Here is a 22,985-nt window from a genome sequence, read left to right on the forward strand (position 1 = left end):
TCTGGAACAAAGAGATTAACGTTCTTCAATTAAGACAGGAGAAAGCTTTTTTCAAATTCATTTGCAAGCAGTACATATTATTTCATCAGTTCAGAGATTAGATGTGGGGGCGAACTGGTTTCCAAGGCAACTGGACTAACCATGGGGAAGCCATCAGGGTGATAAGTAACTCAAAACATTTAGGAGGCACAATATGGAAATAGAAGAGAGGCTGCTGAACTGTAGCTATATAGCTAAGCCTAAGATCTACTTATTTTACACAAAGTGGAATAGGACTGTTTAGAATCGTGTTTCTAATGTTTAAGCTTCAAGTTCATGAATGGTGTCTGCAAACCTGCTGTGGGGCCAGAGGAGATGACACTTCTCCCTTAACAGTACAAGCAGGAGCAGGAGAGGGAGCCCTTCAGTGCTCATGCAATCCAGACCACCTCCCAGCTTTCTGCCGCATGGCTACCAGGTATGGTAAACCAGGGACACGGAGCTCGGCAGCAACAGGAAATCTGGAAAGTGTTCAAAACTACTGAGACGGTAGAAGTATGGGGTTTAGGCCTCCACAGGCCTCCAGTTTAGTTCCACTACAAATGCCACTGAAAACTGGCGAGCTCAACAAAAATGAACTTCTGAAGCCTGATAAGGGGTTTTTTTTCAGGTCTAAAACTTCAGGCAATGCAATTTCTAGAAATACACTTAGGTAACAACGCAGAAAAATATCTCGCTTATTCACATTTATTTCATATGTGTGAACCTAATTATCACTAAATACAGTACTTAAATACAGTACTTGATATTTGCAATTTTTTATTTGGATGTCATGATTCAGCAAATATCCAAATTGACTGTGAAAACCAGAAGGCACAAGTGTTTCAGTCACAGAGAAACCCATAATTTAGAGCAAATTAAAACATAATATAGAGAAGTAAAAATAGCTGGCCTTACACAGTACCTTCTACATGTTGTTTGCTTTTTCCTCCTGCACAAATTGCACAACATATATCCATTTGTAGTATCAATCCACACTAAAATTTGAATTCAAGGCAAAACACGAATAACACGTTCTCAGGCAAGGTTTTTAACTGAAGATATGAATATACACACAGTCAGTCTGAAAAAAATTATGATTTTGTGTCCAAAACAGGCAAGTTACTACCAGTCTGCATGGGGATGGGAGGACCATTTTCTTCTCCGAAGGTGGAAGAGTCGCTTTCCGAAAAATGTGCTGAGTTGCTGCTAAGCATCTGCTATTTCCTAGATGGGGCAGAAACCCTGACATGCAGCCAGAGCCCAAGGACATGACATGGAGGGTACATGAGGGTAGAATTTTTGTGGTTTTGTAAGGGCCTAGATTGGGTAGTTGATTTTATTTATTTTAAATACATCAATGTGGCATATTATACGCAATTGATTCACTTGGATTCACTTTTGTTATACCATACTGTGGAAAACTATTTCAGTTTTATTATTCTTCAGTGCTCCAAATAGCATTTCTGAAAGCTTTGGAAAAGGTCTGGGAGAGAAAAGACCAGCTCATATCATCTGAAATACTTCTCAGAGCTCAATCCTGTAAGCCACTTCTCAACTGGAAACACCATCATCTACTGTAAAAATTCATCAGGTTGCTGTAAGAATATAAACTGAAATAGAATATAAACCGAAATAGAATATAAACCAAATAAACAGAATATAAACCGAAACACTCAGTGCAAATAGTCCTAGATCACATAAAATTGTCATATGCCATTACATGCTTCTTGTGTATTAATTTCTTAATTTTCAGTACTAGAAAAAAGTTTGATAATAAGCAAGATGGACTCACATGATGGCAAAAATATCTTCTGCAGATTCTAAGACAAAACCCTCCACATTATATAATGACTCTTACAACAACTTACACAACACAATAAAGAATACATTTTCTCAAGATATGCACACAGAGGAAAAAATCCTCAATACCAAACCCCAAATTTCAGCCTGGCTAAAGGAGACTTCACCGCACTGGGGTGAGGTGCCAACTTATGTGGCTCACTAACAGCAGGATTCTACTGTCCCACACCTGCCCACAATTTAGCAAACCAAACCACCAAATCAAAGTCTATAGCACAAAATAACACAAAAAACCCCCTCTAGGTCTTATCATCCTGGAAGGTACTCAAAAGACTAGAAGTCCAGAGAGCTTCACAACAGGAAGGAATAATTATGTTAGCTTAACATCTCTGCATCAAGCCTCCCAGCACCTTCAGTTCTAGGTTAGCACAGGAAGAGTCACTGCACTTGCTGTGTAAACATGCTCTAAACAACCACAGGAAAAAGAAAAAAAGGCCACCATCTGTAAAAGACATAAACCAACATACAGCTCCCTCAACAGAATGACATGTAGGTGAACCTGCCATCACCTTCAAATGTAAGAGAAACATCTCTTATTCTTCAAATGTTGCATCCTGAAAAAAAGCCTACCAGAAGTCTGTGCTTGCCTCCTCTGGTATGTGGAGAACTGGCATTTATTTAGTTGCACACAGGATCCCAGATACTCAGTCTAATCCTGAAAGGAATTTTGTTCTCAAATTGGAAGCTTTCTAAACTATATCCTTGAATTACCATAAATAAAATTCTGTGAAAGCATCAAATAAGTTCACAATCTCTTGTTGTGAGGAGTATATCATTATTAGCAAATTCTGTAACCATCCATCAGCAATTAGCATTTGGAGAGGCTGTCTCAGTAAGGAAAACTTACTTGGCTTATTTTATGTAGCACATAAAATAAGACAAAATATATGACTATATTGGGAAGTAAATTAGTCTTTTATTGGGCATCAAACAGTTACAACTAGACTGCTTTTGGTACCAACCTGTCTTATTTAATTTTAATTCAGGTACATCTAATTTATACTGCTGCCTGCAGCAATATATATACACATATTCCCCATGGCAGTCCCTCCACCCTTAAATCTCTTGTTTCCAGAACACAGCTTGATAGCACAATAGAAATGAAAGGAGAACAGATTCCGGGAACTGTAATTTGTTTCCAACTTCTATTGGCCAAGCATATAATTACATCCATGACAGATAATATTTTCAAGCAAGTATCAAGTCACATTGGACTGCTGCAGAGAATAAAGTCAGCACTATCATAAAAACACTAGGAACTCAAAGCACGGATTGAAGCTGCTTTCCTTTACTTCCTCTAGAGTAATTTCAGTTTCAGTTCTGGGGAAGATATATCACCGACAACAAACCCACTCTTGTCAGCCAGTTAAATGGGAGGTACAATTCTGTCCACAGAACACTACACACCTTTTCACAATTTCTGAAACCTGGTTTCACAGTTAGTAAAGAGCTACGACAATGTGGGAGGTGTATTTTGGAGATGTTGAGGACCACGAACAAGTTCTCTCAAATCAAAATGGTGAAGGGAGAGAGCAGTGGTGCAGGCAGGAGGTAAATGCTCCAACATGGGTGGCTGCAGCCAAAGGCTCTTTCCCCAGATTTCACTTATACCTCAACCTCATTTACCCATAGGTCAGTGAGCACACGCTGTAAACAGTGAATAATATTTTCTTTCTGTAGTATTATAACATCAATTCATCAGCATCATAAGATTCCTCAAAAGCTGTTTTACAATTTTTATTTTCTATTAAAATTTGAAGGTTTTAGTTCTACTCCTCTCTCTTCCACTAATCCCTGTTGCATAACTGAGCACTATTTCATCTTCCTCTGTTTCCCTCCCTACTACTATCTGTTGTGCTTATTTATATTCATTATGCAGACAAAGAGACATTCTAGCCACATAGCAAATACCTCGATAAGGCCCTGCCCATGTCTTCAAGACATGAATAAGAAAGCCTATCCTGCTTAGCCTGGTTTTAAATATTCTAGCTTCTTTATTCATTGATGTTTTATTTATCTCTCCCCCTACCCTCCCCCCTGGGGAATGCTCCACATTCAAGTTGCTTTAGAGTAGTAAAGTTAAATGTTAGCCTTTCTCACTTCCCAGTCACCACTTTCAAGAAGCATAATGGGAGAGACAACCCAAAAAAAAAAGTCAGGTTTCAACTGATATTGTGACTGAAGAAAACAAGATGGAAAAGCATCCAGATGAAGAGTCTGGTTTAAGAAACAAATATTATCTGTTTTCACTAACTGGGGACTGCAATTCAGTAAAGTACTTACGGCCTTATCAACTGGTCAAAGGAAAACACCACATTTATGTACTGACTAAAGTAAAAACCTGAAGTTGAGCACTTAAAACCCTCACAAAATCCAAAGGGAAATGAAGTTGTGATAAGGGTGGTGCTCCACAAAGTATGCACAAACATTGACCAAGGCCCTGCCTAGAGTCAAGAATTAATTTATTGAGTACTGCAGTCTTCCTGACTTCTTCCAGCTTACAGCCCTAATAAGAGTGCACACAGATGCCTCCTTTACTCAGGCCTCAAAGCCTACAACTGCTTCCTGAAGGCAGGCAACTGTCGTATTTGATCAAAAAACCAAGAAAGATCTAACTCTCTTCATGAAAGCTTATCTAGGAGAGGAAGAGATGACAGTGGTGCTCTTCATATAAAAGGCCAAGTGCTTATAACACTCATCCAATATGTGGGAGTTAATATTCAATTTCCCCTTACATACAAGAATCTCTTTTTAAATCTAATAGCTCCTTACCTGTTTCACTTTAACAAGCCTTTCAGCATATCTCAGATCCCAAAGCTGCCCTCAGTGCCAAAAGGGAATGGTCTAAATATTAAGCTACATGATCATATTTGCTCTTGTGCTCTTTCTCACGCCAGGACCCGCAAGTTCATCCTGTACAGACAATTCTTTTGGCCCCATGTTCAACAAAAAGGATAGAAGAACACAATGTAACCTACAGCATAGTGTTTAGGTAGATGCTCTTCTAGAAAATTATGGAGGTCTGAGTCCCCTTCCTTATCACATGTTCCAAAGATGGTTATCCCTTCTCCAAGCTCTTTTATTAACTGTATGGACAAGCCGAAGTTTTTTATAAAATTTTATTACAGATTTGCAACACACCCGGAAAGCTGCCAGCCTTCACGAGATGATATACATGCACTTCATGATCAGTAAGTAAGAAATTCCATTAAGCGTTAGCAAAGTTTTTCTGAGTATAAAGTTGATCAGCTTAGAAAGGTGAGATGTGATCACACAAAGGAGACTCACTGACTAGTAATTAAACTCGAGAACTGCTTTCAACTGAAGGCACAACAGCCTCTTCGACAAAGCTGATGCCACTTGTTATAAACTGTCACCCAAAGTGTAGGATTTTTTTTTTAGTTATAGATCTAAAGTACTGAAAGTTATTCCCTTTCTTAGTAAAATAGCTTTGCATCTCTTTGACTACTAACAGATATCAAATCTGTTTCCAGTGAAGTATCAGTTCATGGTTTCATTAAAGATCTAACTGGAGCAGACATTTTCTGACACAATTCTTTTAAGGGGATGAAGAGACCATCCCACCAGCACTTAGTAAAATTAGACAGCAGACTACGTGTTCAGTGCACTGTTTTAGGCTCCTTGCATAACAGACTGCAATTCCCAGGACTGGTTGCTTTGGGAAAACAAAGTCAAAGCAGAGAAAAAAGGGGCACAGTTGTTATCATCTTAGCTAAAAAATACCCTACAATCTCACTGCTAGGCTTTTAACACAGGTGGCAAGTGCACTAGCAATTCATGCAATGGTTCCCCCTCACCTTCTAATAATCATAATTATTCTTCTATCTTTAAGAAAAATTCCCCTAAGCCACCTGAATTTGACAAGCTTTTTGACATTAAGTGCTACCTTATTTTGCTGCATTACACCACTCTCCGAATTTGTTTGTTCCAAACTTTCCCATTCTGTTGAGTTTACTTGCTGCCACAGATCTGTGAGAAAAGGAAGCACTGTCTGTCAGTTTTGCAGCTCTCCTGATGCCATGCTTACCCTTAACAGCCATTTTTGCTACACCTTCCTGGCATGTTTGCCCTACACTGCAAAAACTCTTGCAGCGAAAGCAAGCCCCACACCCTTGGAAGCATTATGTCTACCATGTAAATATAAACTACAGAATTTTTAAGACAAAGATGTATCTTTCAAAGCCTCTTGATGAATTACCACTGCAATATGTTATTAGTCAAGTATCTTCATACACAAATAAGTTAGTTCTTTTAATTCTTAGTTTTCTAGGTGTATAAGTGTATCTTCTAAAAAGCGTCGGCAGCAGATCTGCCTATAAATTGGCCAAATGAAGCAGATACTCCACACAACACAGACCAGAGAAAACACTTTCTCTACTCTCAGGCGTCAGCAACAGTTTTAAGGAAAATAAGGAACAGAACATATGGTACATCTACATTTTGTTGTCTCTCACACAATAAAGAAGCAAGCTATCAAAAGCAAAGCATGAGATCAGAAAGATCAGTAGAGAGAAAAAGAACCAGAAAACGAAGAGCATTTACAGAGTCTTTATGGATATGAAGCTACATATTTCACACATTATTTACTTATTAGAATAATAAAATACAATAAACAAAATCCACATATAATGTCGCAACAAAATAAACTCGGTGGAAAAAATGTAGCACAGTAAAATGTTCACTCTTTTGAGTGATGAATATGCTCTATGTAAAACAATGAAAAAATATAATCTGACAATTAAGAAAGCTTGTTTGTTTTCTTTTCTATTTTTTAATGTAATGTAAAATGTCAAGTATGTAGCCCTAGAAAACAAACAAACTGAGGATAAAAGAGGAAATTATGTCCTAGGCCATCAGAAAACAGCAGCCCTGGAAGTCTCCAGAATCAATCAGAGGGAGGGGGGCCAAATTGGAGAAGAAAGGGTTCAACTCCTATTTTGGATAATGCTCTAATTGAGGGACTAGTGATGCAGATGGAAGTGGTTAGCTCTTAAAAAGAGGCCACAAACCTGCCCTACGGCTTCTTGGAAACCAAAATGCTGCAAGTGCAGTGCTACCGAGTACCAGTGGCTTATGAAAGCTCGGGTAGGATCCAGCCAGGCAACAGTGCTGGGTGCTGACCAGGCTCCAACTCAGCCTGCACTCCCACCTCATCACCCAGCTGGGGTAGCAGACTCCACCGCTCTGCTACCACCCCTGCCAAACTCCCATGGTTCTCATGGCTGGATTTAGCTTCCAGCACCACAGCATTCTCAAGCTAAATCCAGATTTCTCTAGCTCAGAAACTTGCAGTTCTTAATGGCATGGATTAACTACAGGGCTTAGAGACATAAGTGACCCTTTGCACTAGAAAAATAAAATAAATAACATAAATCGTATATGGGCACAAGAGGCTCACTTTAATAGAACCACTTTTAAGCCAAAGGAGTGAAGAACAATTTACTTTGTACTATCCACTATCTTTTATTCCCTTTTCTCATAGTGCTACTCAAAAAACTTCTCATTAACCCCTCTCATGTTTTATAAATGGCTGTTGGTCATCTTCAGCCATACATACTGGCCTATCCTTTGGGAGTTCTTGAGCTTTACAAAACCAGCAAAACACCTCTCTCTATTAATATCATAAAGATTTCATAGATAAACTAGATAAAATTAGCAGCTCAGTACATTTTACAAAGTTCACTGAAGGTGTACAGCACAGTATGGGATTATTTACCAGTTTAACCACAGCTTTTCAGTACTTGGACTCAACTGAGCACTAAGAACACGTTCCCATCCCAACCAAGGCTTAACCAGCTGCAGGACAGCAACAGCCATACAGAATTCAGCTACTGCTAAATGCAAAATGTTAGAGGGCTTTGCCTCTGCTGCAAATGAACACTACTCCTCAACAGTTTTATTTTTGTACAGGCCGTTTGAAATTTTTCCTCTTAATCATAAATATTTAACTCATAATATTTATTTAAATATTTCACCCAAAATTTTTGCATTTTGTTAAATGTTACTTATAAGTTAGGTCAATCTGCTCATGTATACAATACGTCCAAAAAAACCCCTTAAAATCCTTTATTAGGTAGCTCTTTTGATTGATAGTTGTGGGCCTCTCATTAAGAAGAAACATTAAAAGTCTATTATCAATCCTTAAACTTAATTACTGTAAGTACAGGTAAAATTTCAAGCTATATTCAATGAATTCTCGCTAAAATGCTCATATATCTTTAAACAACATTACCTATTACAATCGAACCTACTGGAATTGCTGCATAATCCCTGGATTTGGAAAACCACGCATTCTTAGAACTTGATAAATAATATAAGAGGTCACTTAATATATTTTACAAATAATAAAAGTAAAAGAATTCATCTTGGATGCAATTTAGCTGCTTCCTTTGCCAAAGTTCATTATCAGAAACATAATTTTTCTCTGATTTAAGCCACAGAACTGCAGGATGGCAGAAGTTGGAAGGGAGCTATGAAAGTCATCTGGTCCAACCCCCTTGCTCAAGCACAGTACTGCTTATCCAGGACCATTCCCAGACAGCTTTTGAGTATCTCCAAAGATTGAGTATGCACAGTCTCCCTGGGTAACCCGTACGTGCTTAGACATCCTCTCACAGAAAAAGTGTTTCCTGATGTTCAGAGGGAACCTCCTGTGTTTCAGTTTGTACTCATTGCCTCTGGTCCTGTCACTGGGCATAACTGGAAAGATCCTGCACCCTCCCTTCAAGTATTTATATACACTAATAAGACCACCCTCAAGTCTTCACTTCTCCAGGCTGAAAAGTCCCAGTTCTCTCAGCCTTTCCTCACAGAAGAGATGCTCTAGAGCTGTAATCATCATCAAGGGCCTTCACTGGACTTTCTCCAGTCTCTTGTGCTGGGGAGCCCAGAACAGGACCCAGAACTCCAGGTGTGGCCTCACCAGTCCTGAATGCAGAGGACGGATTGCCTCCCTCGACCTGATGGCAGCACTCATCCTAACACAGCCCAGAACATCATTAGTCTTCCTTGCTATATGGGCGCTTTGCTGGCTCAACTTCCACTTGGGAGTTCTCCAGGACCCTAGATCCTCTTCTGAAAAGCTGAAGAGGATCCACCAACTGGGTGGCCTCCAGAATATAATGGTGCATGGGACTTTTCCCCCACGAGGTGCAGGATTCTGCATTTCTCCCTGTTGAACTTCATGAAGTTTATGTCTTCCCACCTCTGTCTTCAGCCAGTTTCCAATCTACTTCACTATCTGTTCATCCAGCCCACATTTAACAAGCTTCTCTATGAATATAATATGTCAAAAACCTTACTGAAGTGAATGTAGACAATATCCACCGCTCTCTCCTCACCTATCAAGTCAGTCGTTTTCATTGTAGATGGTTATGAGGTTGGTCAGGCATAACTTCCCCTTTTAATGGTCAAAGTTTACTGGTAATGACTGTGTCATGCACTTGCAGTAAACCACAGTAAGTCTCAGCAGTTACTTTGGATCTACAGCTGTTAAGCCTGGAGACTGCTTTACTGGCCGTACAGAGAGAAAGAGAGAGGGAAAAAAAAAGAAGAAAAAAAGAGCCCCTCTGTTTAATAGTATTTCCCTCCCACCACACCTTAAATATCAACATGAAAGAAATGTGCAAAACATCAAGAAAGCAGTTTTCAGTCAACCTACTAATAGAGAGGAGATAAAACTGACCAACTACTTCAGAGGAAAATGCTGGGCAAAGGGGAATAAAGAGCTACACGGTCTGGTAGTCTCTTCATATCAAAGATCATACTGAAACATTTCCATTTGTGTTAGTGCACTTTGACACACTGTTAAATTATCTTTTTCAAGAGCGCTCTAAACTTGTGGATTAATGAGGTCTCTCTGGTTTGCCCTTGTGAAAATACAGTATTAAAATAATTTGAGTATTCTGCTTAAACACAATGAAATCTACTGGGCAATCACCCAAGTCAACATTAATGAGCAAATATCTTTGGGCTTCTGAGAAGGCTGAGCTAACAGGTAAATATTTAAGTATGTCAGATTCTACACACCTAAGGAATCTAAGTATGTCAGTACCTAAATACTTAAGTCCATCTTAAAGATGACTGCAACTTTATAAAGATGTAAAGATGATTACAGGGCTAGATAAAGCATTGGGATATTTTTTATCAAAAAGGCCATCATCTAGATCTATTAGAAAGCAGTTTGATAGCATGACTTAAAAACCTCTATAGTTTATTGCTCTTAAAAAAATAATGTGAATAGTAAATTTGAAATACAGGTATATTTTATCAAATAAAAGTCCCTAGGTCTACATGCAGCATAGACTGAATATTAAAAGATATCCTTTCAATGTGAACCAGCATCTTATGCCCTTGAGATTATGCACTGAATACTAAGGCAGATGGAAACTGCAGGGAGGAACATCAGAAGTTACAGATATGCACAGACTAAGAAGTGCAGCTGTATGTGTAATAACACAACACAAGTGAGTCTCGGAGATAAATTCTGAATTCACCTCTTCCAGTGACTTTATCATATGGAAGTATCTCTGTGATCCAGCAGGTCTCTTGAATCAACTCTAGTAAGTAACTGAAGTAAAATTTGCTTCCCTCACCAGAATACTTTCCACATTAAAAAGGACACCACAGAATAATAGCTATTGCTTTGTATTGTTTCACTACCGAAATATAGGGTACTTTTTAAAATACATTATTGTGGCCTGCAAGTTCAACGGTGCTGAAGGAAATAGCAACACTTAACAGGACTAACAGACACCATGAGACAACACAGTAGTCTATTAGGAACATAGGAAAAGAGTGGCTGCTATTACAATTCTTTAATCTTATTTGGAAAATGTTCAATTCCACCTTAAAAGTGGAATGCTGCCCCTAAGTCTTCAGGTACCTTTTCTTTATGAATATACCAGAGATTTAATTATGCTCTTTTTCAGGCTTTGTCATCACTCACTGGCCAAGACAAATTTCTTAAGGCCCTTGTTTTACGACAAAATTAACCAAGAAAAAGACAGATAAGAGCACCAAATTGCTGAAGCTCTTCCTGCAAACACACTTGCCTTAAGCAGAATCCACCAGACACATTCCAGATGAAGTCTCCTTAGTGAGTTATAAAATGACACCCACAATTCCCTACCACTTCCAAAATATTTTGCCTTGTATCTAGCATGCCATTTCCCTTCCTCACAGCTGCATCGCACCACGATGTCATTCTGTGCTAGCAAGTCACAGAGGGGCTTTCTCCTTAGCAGTTGTCCCCTACAAATGAGTTACTAGTTTACCATGAAAGTTCTCACCTCATAAATCCATTCTCACTACTCAAGTCCTCCCAGTCACCCGTATTTTACTGTAATCCTATGCAATGATAAGGCTTCCCTGTTTTCCGTTAAAAGAAAGTGTCATTAGTGTGCTCCAACTTTCTGAGACAGAACTACTGAAATTTTTAACATGGTCTTTTATCTTATCAAAGGCAGATCCTAATTTATTCTGACATATTCCGCCTCTGATAAATCCATTTACATGTATTCCATTTGTCTCCCTGCCTTTGATTCTTTTAAAAGTGTTTGCTATGCTATTGCTGTGCTACAGAAAATAAAAAAAAAAAAAAAGAAAATATTAATAATTTTCAGGCTGCCAGAACCACCTCTTCTCCACTTTCTGAAAAATAGCTACTGCATTTGTTCTTCTGCAGTTAAATACTATCTCTATTTTGCTAGTGTTGTTTGTTTTGAAATGTTTGCTACAAGATTTTTCTAAAATACAACTTCTTTGACCCAGCCCCATACAAACCTGAGCACTAGGAGCTTCTAAGTTTCTTCTTCCTTTCACTATATGAATTTCCACGGTAACAGTTTCCACCTGTATACATTTATTTCACTCTTAATCCCGATTCCATGTTCAACATGACCTACTGCACCAAAAATGAAGGCAAAATTGTAATATAAACTGGGGACGATAACTCTAATCATAACTTTATGCTCACTGCATAATGCCCAGCTTCCTTTCTTGTTTCATTTTTAATGGATAAATAGCTTTTTACTGCTTGGATTATTTTCCTTTAAAAGGTCAAACTCAGCTTGACTTCTGGCAACTTCTTATTAGCATTTAAGGCTTCTGAACCTTATGACATTCTTCATTTTTGAACAATCACTTTTGCCACTCCTTCCAAGTTCTTGGCTAGCTTATGATGTTCTCTTTGGCTGGCTTTTTTTCTTATTAGGCCTGCAGTCATTCTGCTTGTGTATTCTGCTTTTTCTTGAGATGCAAATCCTATGCACTTTTTCTAATTCTGAATCAAAGAGCTCCCTTTGCTCTTTGGTTCAACTAATTTCAAACCATTTCCCTACAGTTTCTCAGTCTGCATTTTTGAAATCGAAAACTTTAATTGGAAACCCCTTTCAATCGAAACCGCATAAACCTCTGATACCAATTATTCAATCCAAACTTGGTTGCTACAAACAGTTATCCTAAAATGCCCTTCATGCTCATGAAACCTACTTTAAAGCAACATTATTTCACGACATTATTTCCTTTTAGTTCAAGAACTGCATGTGAACATTGTATCCAGGAATTACTGATCTTTAGAATTAGTAGGGAAATTATGACCTATACAAGAGTTCAAGTCTCCACAGCACATTGTGGTAGGCAAATAACTTTATTCCATCTACTGTATTCCAATAACTCCATGTATACTTAATACAAGAAAACTCTTTGGCACCTGAAATCACTGCGTATGAAAGACTCGTCTACTGAAGGTATAAAATTTGAAGTCAATAATATGAGATATCCATGTACAATGCACTGACCTTCTAAGAACCAAAATAATAACCTGTTCTGGAATGCTTTATCCCTTTGCTGTTCCTTATCTCAGAGCATCCAGTCTTTGAATCCTTAACATTTACTTCTCATTCCTTTCCCTGAAAAATATATATATAAAAGGTTCTGCTTTTCATAAAAAGATCTTTCACAACAAATGCAACTGAAATAAGAGAACAGGTCCCAGAAATGCTCTATATATCCCACCACCAGAACAAAGAACCTGCTTTTTTACACTGTTAACTTTTACAAATAATCAAAGTTAGCATGCCAATCCTTGCAGTACAACACATTTTATTACTGCTTAAATCAGTAGAATTCCCCATAGTTGACAATACCTGAAAAAAGCGTAAGTTCGTTTTATGTAGCAGAATAGACACGTTCCAAGCTACCCAAGCAATAGCTCTGTATGTCAAACTACTTCACAAGTAAAGATGGATTCAAGGCAACAGACTAAACAAATTACAAACTTGCTGCCCATTTTACAGAATTCAAATACCAGCATATGAACCAGTAATATATTCAACACTATAGGGACAGAGGCTTAGCCTACTTAATACCTAGTTTTGTGCTTTAGCCAAAACTATCATCCATTCCTAATGCTGTAAACAAAGCATGGACTGTGGTGTCCCACCCTTACGGGGAAGGAGTACCCAAGATTCATAGATGCTAGTGGTCGAAAGGGACAATAAAAGACAGAGGGTCCACAAAAGCTTACGAAGTTTTATTAGTAAATTATGCAATTGGCATGGAAATTGGTATAAGTTAGTCCCTATCTCCTGTTATAAGCACATGGCAGTGGGTTTTGAACAAAGGTATAGGGTAAACGGAGTGGGGGCTAATGAGGGGGGGGGGAGCGAGGAAGAGGAAGGGTGGAGGGGGGGAGAGGGGGAAAGAGAAAAAGAGAGAGAGAAGAAGACTGCCAGTCTTGGCTCCAACATTTATACAGCTGATGAGATGCCCAGGGTCCTGGGGTATGCACATGCCTGGGCTTCACGGGGATATCTTTCTACAGATAACTGTTCCCCGCCCTGGAGATAAGTTTCTTGCTTTCTACACAAATTAGTTATCCTGTGCAGTCTGATCTTCTGTACCTTTCTGGAAATGGGTCAGAGGGCTTTGAGGGTTCTTGGAGGCCTTAATCCCCCGTTACTGGATCAGCCTTTGGACAACATGCCATGCCCCTTTCTCAGTCTCATTCCTGTGTTTGTGGTGCATTGTGTAGTGCTTATCTCCAGGAGCCAGAACAAGGACATTTGTCCCAGAAATGTGCTGCCCTATGTCCATATGGCCCACTTCTCCAGCCACATCCATTCTTTAGTGTATTATTACCAACAATCCTACGCTCCACAGCTATCTGGCTACTGGTGTTTGAGACATACACATCAGTTCTCTTATTTTCTAGGCTTCTACCTGGAAGAGGTTCCAGTAGGGAACCAGATTTAAGAAAAGCAAAATATTCTTTCAGTGATTTCAGAAAGAGCTACACATCTTTCTTTATCTGTAAGCTTTCATAATTAACCCATTCAAAAGTGGACAGATTTCTCAGATGCTGTAATCATTTCAAATCTAACACAGCCTCATGATTTTTCTGCAAGTCCTATCTTCCACACTGGCCTTAAACAACAAGTATCCTAACATGCACCAGTACTACTTTATTTATAGAATCACAGCCTCACTGCAGGTGGGAGGAAGATCTGGAGATCACCTAAATCCAAGTCAGTATTCACTTAAGTAAAACACAAATAGAAGCACTGGCAAGTTTGAAGCCATGGCCTGTACAATCCTTGCAGATGGGTAATCTTCTCTTATGACTCCCATGATCCAAAATAGTTCATCAACATTATAGCAACAGGTAAATACAGTACTAAACACTTAATCAGGCAAAGAAATACTTTTTTTTAAACACTAAAACTTGAAAATGTTTTCAGCATACTTTATTTTGATGTTTACCAGACAAACAACAATGATACTTTAGAGTAAATATTTCTAAAGTAATTAGTGTCAGATTGTTTCACATTCTTTCTCCGCCACTATTTACATTCCTGAACATGTTTTGCCAGAGCAACCCCTGGTATCAATACAGGCTGAGGATGGACATACCAAGAGCAACCCTGCTAAGAAGGACTTGGGGTTACTGGTGGATGAGAGGCTGGACATGAGCCAGCAACGTGCATCTGCAGCCCAGAAAGCCAATTATATCCTGGGCTGCATCACCAGCAGCGTGGGCAGCAGGTCGAGGGAGGTGATTCTGCCCCTCTACTCTGCTCTGGTGAGACCCCACCTAGAATGCTGCATCCAGCTCTGGAGTCCTCAGCACAGGAAGGACATGGACCTGTTGGAGCAGATGCAGAAGAAGGCCACGAGGATAGAGGGATGGAGCATCTCTCCAACAAGGAAAGACTGAGAGAATTGGGATTCTTCAACCTGGAAAAGAGGGGTGACCTAATTGCAGCCTTCCAGTACCTGAAGGGAGGCTTACAAGAAAGGGGGAATGGCTTCAAACTGAAAATAGGTTTAGATTAGATATTTAGAAAATGAGGAATAACTAAAAGAACAATTAGTTCCTTGAACTGATTTTTAATAAGAAAAATCACCACATAGTTCATAAAAAAAATTCAAAACAACTTCAAACACAAATATCATTCGTATTCTACGCTGAACTACAGCCAGAGCACTGGTAAAATGTCTTCAAAGGCGAGAGAGAGATAAAGAAAAGCACAAGTTCCAACTCCTGAAGACCATCTGAACAAAATATGATCTGGAAAACTGAAGTGTTGTGGGGTATAAAATTCAGTCATGCTGCATGACAAAAGAGAGGAAGCACAACATGCGGCACAAGCACTATGATTATAATCCCTTAGTACTGAATTAGCTGAAGCACGGAAGAGCCATTTGCTACACACCTTCCTTCCTGTTACCCTTTCTCCCATCTACCCCAAAACTTACAGAGGTCTGCAGAAATGTCCCTTCACCACTGCATCCTGAGGAAGCCTTATGGAACACTGAAAACTGCAGCAGCAGCTTGAACTAAAATCCCATACAGCACCACAAGTTACCTGCTGTCTGCCATACGGTCTGATCACATACTACCCAATCCCTTGGCTGGTAGGAGCAAGTCAGAGGAGCAGAAGGTTGCAAAACGAGACTCAGCAGGCGACACCAATTGCTGCTAACAGCTTTAAATGGTTTAACCTGTACCTGGTGCCAAAATCCAGGCACTAACTGAAGAGGTAGCCATCAGCTATCAAGACAGCAGAAATTCTGGACTTGGAAAGAGAAGAGGTGAACATTACCCTTCCATTCTAATTGTACCCAGGATGGAGGAAGTTTAGTTCAAAAAGGACTATGATTTGGACAATCAATAAATTTCCATTTGCTAGAGCACGGAAAGCCAGGAGATAATGAATTCTGCACTACTGGCAATCCTTGTCCAATTAGCCTGCAGTGTTTGGGAAGCGGCATAACAACCCAACCCTCAGGAAACCCTGCAAAACTCAACGAAAAAAACAATAAATCACCGAACTGTTGGGGTTTTTTGTAGAAAAGTATCCCTGGCAAAACTAGGGTATTTTTTCCTCAACACATCTACTTATCTTTTTCACCTCTTACACTCACCTTGGAGAGCTTCAGTTCTATCCCTGAGCACAAATGCAATACCTCATCACAAGAGCAGGCCAGGGCTGATAAAGCTCCCACCGACACACAGAACTACTCATATCAGTGATGCCACACTCCAAATACCTAGACACTCTCCAAGCCTGCAGTGGCCCCTACACTGTCACCTACTCCTAAAGGGACTTTCAACAGAGATGAGATTAGCAAATATATCCCATAAACCTAGACCAGAGCAAATGGCCCATGGAGGACGGGATCTCTGATAGCAAAATTACAGACTGTAACAGAGTAGGATCTCCTGCATGCATTGACTTGAATGTTTATAGTGAGTTTGTCAATAACTGGGTCATCTTCCTGCTCGGGAGACAAGCTGAATTCACTCTTTATCAGTCTCATCCTTCTGCCTATACTTCACTACTTCTCATAGCCCCCAGCATTTCCCCTAGAGGGACAAAAAGTCCCTCAACATGTCTACCTGAAAAATCATACAAAAAAATAGTCCAAAGATGTTTATCTAAATCTGCTGAGACCTTCAAGTAACAACTCTATGACAATAACTACCCATTGATTTCACAGGTTACACATACAAATGCCAACTTTGTTAATTATTTCAGAGCTCACCTGCAGGAGGAGAGTGAAGGTACAATAATGCAAAACCAGCACTAAACATCTAGAGTTTTGGTTGGACTTTGCACACCACTATCTAGCAGAGTAGTTAAGTACAAATTGCTTCATTTTCATAAAGAGAAATTGGTTTTCAACAGTTCAGAAAATACTCCTACATTGCTTTATATTCTCCTCTTTCTCTCAATCACACCATAATAATTCAGCAAATTATTAATGAAACCAGTTATAACCACTAATACACAAAATAGTGTAGAACAGAAAAATTCTTAAGTAGTTGCTGTCTATTCAGTTAGCAAGCATCATCCCCACGTAACAGATGGGTACAGGGAGTTACTGGGTAAGTTCAGCCGCTAGCACTGTGCAAGGGGACAGAATGCAAGTCCCCCATGGCGCCTACACTGCTCATTGATACCTATCTGCTGGGCAGAAACCTCTTGCCAGAGCCAGTTCACAACCTCCTAGCAGTATGTTGAACTGGCAGTGCTGTTGGAGAAGGAGTGCAGGAGCCCAGAGACTCAGAAGCCACGAGGACTCACCAGGGGATTTTCCAGCTGCCCTTCCTGGGTCCCTGCCCGCGGCAGCATGGCCCAGCAGTGACCTGATGGCACTGGCAGCCTGCCAGGGCTTACACTGCTTGACACTGCCAAGGGAACTACAGAGCATTGCAGAGAAAAGGGAGGAAGGCTCGAGAAGAAGCTTTTAATTTTCCACAACTTTTGATGCACTTCTTCCTCCTAGTGTAAGGTTTCCACGTGGTATCACTTCTGCTTCCCCACATGACTAAAAGATTGCATGCACTGGAGGTACCACAGACAAAAAAGCAGGGGCTCTCCCAAACCTCCCAATCCCTCCTACAATGTTTACCCCCAGAGCAGCTTTTATTCTGTTTTTTTCCTATCTACAATAAAGACGCTACAATAATGAAAGCAATGATTCTTTTACTTTGTATAAGCTTGTTAAGAGTGCTTTATGCTTAAACCCATGACAAATGTACTCTTTCATTATTTACACAAACGACTTTTAGAGCATTTTCCTGATGGACTGTCATTATTACTGCATAATATGTAATCTGAAATTAACATAGCATGAAAAACTTGAAAAGAAAAAGATTTATAACTAAATAATTGAGAAAATGCTCTTATAGCACTTGGCATGACAGCATGATTCAGACAGACAACCACAATATACTGAAGTAAGAATGTCACTGTTAGCTCTTCCAGAAACAGCAGAAAAATCTGATCAATGCAAGAATAAGATCAGCAGAGTCACTTTCTGGATTTTCATTTGTTGGAACCATCATAAACAACTGGTAGACCTTTAGAAGCGAGATCATCTTATCTGTTAGTACAGCCTGCAGGGGAAGGAAGCAAGGTGACAACTTCCATAATTCTTTGTAATAAAAATCTTCTATTCCCCTCCCCAAAATTCAACAAAACTACCTAGTTCAATTATGGGAATAATCTAGAGGAAGCATAAACACATAGAATTTTTGGTTCATGATGCAAGCCTTAATAAAATACTAACAAAACAAAATAAAATGCATTATCTTGTCTTGGAATGTTTTGTTTCAGTGTAAAAAACAGTCTTTCAAACCATGAAGAACACAGGACTATTCTTCTCCCTCCACCCCACAATAAACAGATGTGAATACCTGGTTGCTTCCTTCAGATGAAAATTTCGTAATACAATATACATCTTACCCTGCCTTAAACCACATGCAGTGTAAATGCAGATTTTGTAAATCACATTACTTCAATAGGGGAACTTCTGTTCATTGATTTAGTGATTTTCATTGCTAAGCTCACATAATGAAAATAGTCAACTTCAATTACATATTTTTAATTTTAGAGTGTTTGCATTTCAAGTACTTCATGATATATGGCTGTTTTAAGAGCCATTTCTGCAAAAATTACTATGTTTTTGAATTGTCCATTTGAGACATCTAGCATCTTCAGCCAGGGTCAAACCACCACATACATGCACTAAAACAAACTTGGAAGTAAAATACTGAACCCTGAGACTCAGCAGTGAAAAGCTGGTACAACAAAACATGACTAGTTATTGACTAGTTATTCCTTCTTGCACTGAAACATACTCTTAGCTGTAATTTCAAGGTACTTAAAACCACATCATAACAGCTCTGCAAAAAACACACCCTTCATTAGGTATTTCAGTCAACTGACTTCACCTTTCTGTAGCACTAAGATATACTAGATAAACATGTATTGTTTTAAAGTTTTAAAAAGTGACAATGCTACTAGAAAAGATGACACAGAATACAGATGCAGAGTATTAACAGTGCTCCACTACAGAATCCCACTCTATTTCATGACAGAGTCTTTAAATACAGGTATTTTAAAGAATATCTGCTGAGAGCTGAGGAAAAGCCATTCAATCTAAAGAAGCTGTGATTTCAAATGAAATGAAACAAGCAGCACAAAGGCCACCAAATACCCACATCAACATTCCACCATGTGGTTACAGTTCAGTCTTGGAAGTCAAAACATGCATGCTAAATTCTCAAACTTCACAAACGCAGCTGTCATTCTCAATTTCCAAGAAGTCTAGGAAATTACACGAGTTCATCAGAGCTCGGCTGCCTTACTTCATTTAAGATTATGTTCACTGGTTGACTGCAATAAAAACATGTATCAAAAGATCCTCTACAATTTTTTCAGACAGGAGATCAAATGTCAAAATCTCCTTCAAATAAAGCTGCATTTGAAAATTAACCAACATAAGAAACCTTACCTTAATTGGAGCCCGGCTAAACTGTATTTTTCTGTTGGCTGGGATTTCGTCTTCATCTGGTAGTCCATTAATTTCAGAATATTCCATATCAGGTTCATAACAATTATTTTCATCACTGTCATCTAAATCATCCTGTTCTGTACCTGTCTCTCCCCAGTCAGAATTATATCTGGATCGTACCCGATACACATTATAGTCAGAGTGCATGTACACGTGGGAACTCTGAAAATTAATCACATCTTCATTCACATCTTTTTCATTTGTCTCATCATAATGGGACTCAGTAGTATCTGAAACCGCATCTGTGGCAAAATCACCACCTGAAGCTACATTTCTTGTTAATTCTGCAGCTTCAGGTCGATCAAAGATACCTTCTGTATTTTCTGACTGTTCCTTTTGTTGCACCAAAACTCCTGCCTCTGTTTTTGACTTACTCCTAGAACAGCGGTCCACAGGTCTGTCGCTGTCAAGCACGCTGGCCAAATCCTGTTGACCTGTTGCAGAGCTCTCAACAGAATCAGCACTTGCCTCTGTCCTCTTCTTTATTTCTTCAGTTGTTTTTGAACCTGCTGAAATGCCTGTAGACACTTTCTGTCTTGGTGTTGAAGGCGTGTTAGTTTGCTGAGAATTCTCAGCAGACATCACGCCTGTACTTTGTTTGGCTGGGGGAGACCATGTGCTACCCTCTTTCAAAGGACTGAAACCCTCAAGGTTTGCAACTGGGGAGGACATACTTGTGACACTAGATGAGAGGTTTAGTGGATAGTGACCAGTTACAGAGTACTCTTCGTTGTTTTCTGACTTTTCTACAACGATTGCATTGTGTGAGTCGGTGTTTTCAAAAACTGCACTGAGCTGACTCACAGTTGGAGAGACGGTCTCTGTCCTTGGGCTAAGACTGTCCAGTGAATCAGTGCTGCCTCTGTGAGACTTGGAGCTACACCACTCATCCGGAAGCTCGTTGGAAACGATTTTCTCTTTCTTTGGGGAATAGCGATTTGAGTGTCCCATTTCATGAGCATTTCGCTCAAACATCTTTCGAGTTTCAGTAAACTTGGAATAGGAAGGACCATCATGGATAGTATCAAATCTACTAATCCTTTCTGAAACAGATGATTCCAATTTTACAATTGAACCATCTGCTTTTTCTACAAATTCTTTAGGCCTAATTCGTCTTTGAGGTGATGCAGGGCCACCCTTCCCCCTGGTTTTAGGGGCAACTCCAGCACTTTCAGTGGGCTCCATGCCCATCTGCATAAATAAGTTCTTGATCCGATTGACATTTGAGCCATATTTCCTTCCCCTGCTCTGCGAGGCCTCTCCTTCCTCTTTCGCTTTTTGGTCTCCATCTGATTTCGGTTTGTCAAAGGTGCTTTTCAGCGCCTGGAACTCAGTTCTGTAAGCATTTCTGTGAGGAGAGGCACTTCGGAGGGTTGATCTTTCTCCTGAAGACTCTGTTTTCATCATGTTTACTCCAGGACCACAAAACCTGCTTGCATAGTTTCTCTGGCTCCACTCTCAGTAGTTTCTCCACAGCTGAGATTCTGCTTGAGGAGTGTTTTTCCTCAGAGGCCACTGCTCTTCAGCAGGAACATACTCGACAGAAGATCTGGAGGCAAATATCTAAACACATGCAGTCAATTCCGACAAAGCAGCACGACCAAGGACTCAAGAACAAGGGCTGATTCAACCTGCAATAGAAAAGAAGGTTTTCTGAACCATGTCAGGTACTGTTACTTTAAATGTCACAATTTCCACTTACTGTTATTTGAGACGTTTACAAAAAAATACTAAAAAAACCCTAAAAACCCAACCTGCGCAGCAACATGGAAACTTATCATTATAAACTTTTTCAAAGTGACTTTTACAATCTATAACATCATTCCATAGTGAAAGGACAGATTATCACATCTTATCATTCACAAGTACCATGGCACAAATACGCACGCAAAGGAAAGGCAATGTGACATGAAATGTGAGCCACTGCAAGACAATCTTTCCTCTCTCATAGAAACATAACGGTAGAAATACAATCAAAGATAATATGCTTAGAAAGGTAAGTTAAACATCAGCTCAAGGGAATTCAAAAAAATGCACCCAAAGTTAACATCCTCATTTGACATGGTAAAGAAACTGAAATCCCCTTAGAGAAAGTTGTCCCTTGTCACGGGCAGCGGTTTTAACATCTGGAGGAGCCTGGAGGTGCCCAAAGCGGAGATGCAGAAATGGAGCCAGGGGCTGGACCCGCTCCCCTCCCCGGCCCGAGGGGCTCGTCCCCGGTCCCCGCAGCCCAGCGAAGGGCAGCACGGCGGTCACCTAGAGCCAAACCCTCTCCCTTCCCTTCCGTCCCTCCTCCCCAGCCCTCGCCCTGCCGCGACGCCGCCGCTCCCGCCGAGGCGGGGACGCCTCGCTCTGCCCGCTGCACACACGGTGCCGGTACCACCGCCCGGAGATCCGCGCCCTGCTCCCGCCGGTCGCCACGGGCGACTGGAAAGGCCATGCGGCAGCGGCTCTCGGCGAGACCCGCCGCTCTCGCAGAAGGCAATAAACTTAACCCGAGCGGACAGCGCTGGAGCCCCCGCGGCGGCTCCTCCTCGGGCAGCCGTGCCGCGCCGCCGGGCAGGAGCCGCGGGCGGCAGCACCTTGCGGCGGGGCAGTGCCCGGGCAGCCGCCCGCCGCCCCCGTGGAACAAAAGCCCGGTGCCAGGGCTGCTTCTCACGGAGCCCGGCGCCTCTCCCTCCGAGCGTGCATCCCGCCTTACCCAGCCCACAGCCGCGACGGGCTCCCCCGACCGCCCGGCTCAGCGCTGCCCCCGCGCCTCCTCTGCGCAGAGCGGCCGCTGCCGCCGCCCGCCTGACAGGAGGCAGCAGCCGCCGCCGCGTCGCCTCAACGCCATTGCAGGCAGCGGCAGCGGCGGCGGCGGCAGCGGGGCACGGACACGGCTCCGCGCGCACACCCGCGGCGGCGGCGCGGGGGAGGCTGAGGCGCCGCGCCCGCCGCAGCCGCGCTCCCGCCGCCGCCCGCCCCGCCGCCCTGGCGCGGCCGCCGCGCCCCCCCCGCGGGACGCGCCCCGAGCCGCCGCCGTCGCCCGCCGCGGGGCCGCCGCCCGCCGTCGCCGCCCGCGGGTGACAGGTGCCTCACCTCCTCGGAGAGACTCAGTGGTTCGCTCCGCCGGCGGGGCGGGGGAGGCGGCGAGCCCGCTGCAGTCCGGCCCGGGGCGGTGACCGCCGAGCGGCGAAGGACGGGCCCGGCCGCGGCCACGCCGCCGGCGCCGATCC

The 22,985-nt window shown here is 41.4% G+C and overlaps 1 protein-coding gene across 6 annotated transcripts in view; it reads right to left on the reverse strand.

Moving 5' to 3' along the window:
- Positions 1-22,985, reverse strand: part of PPP1R9A (protein phosphatase 1 regulatory subunit 9A) — a 136,722-nt gene extending 113,737 nt beyond the window's left edge. For 5 of the 6 annotated variants that reach the window (XM_032676712.1, XM_032676705.1, XM_032676699.1 and 2 more), the window contains exons 1-2: positions 22,469-22,564; positions 19,708-21,398 (exon numbers count right to left, since the gene is read on the reverse strand). In XM_032676712.1, the coding sequence (XP_032532603.1) occupies positions 19,708-21,174 (1,467 nt within the window). In that variant the 5' untranslated portion in view covers positions 21,175-21,398; positions 22,469-22,564. Of the gene's footprint in view, positions 1-19,707; positions 21,399-22,468; positions 22,565-22,848 lie in introns of those variants that run through there. The other variant, XM_032676694.1, reaches the window with a different exon arrangement.

Source organism: Chiroxiphia lanceolata, chromosome 1, assembly GCF_009829145.1.
Source record: "Chiroxiphia lanceolata isolate bChiLan1 chromosome 1, bChiLan1.pri, whole genome shotgun sequence".
In the NCBI taxonomy this organism is placed as follows: Eukaryota; Metazoa; Chordata; class Aves; order Passeriformes; family Pipridae; genus Chiroxiphia; species Chiroxiphia lanceolata.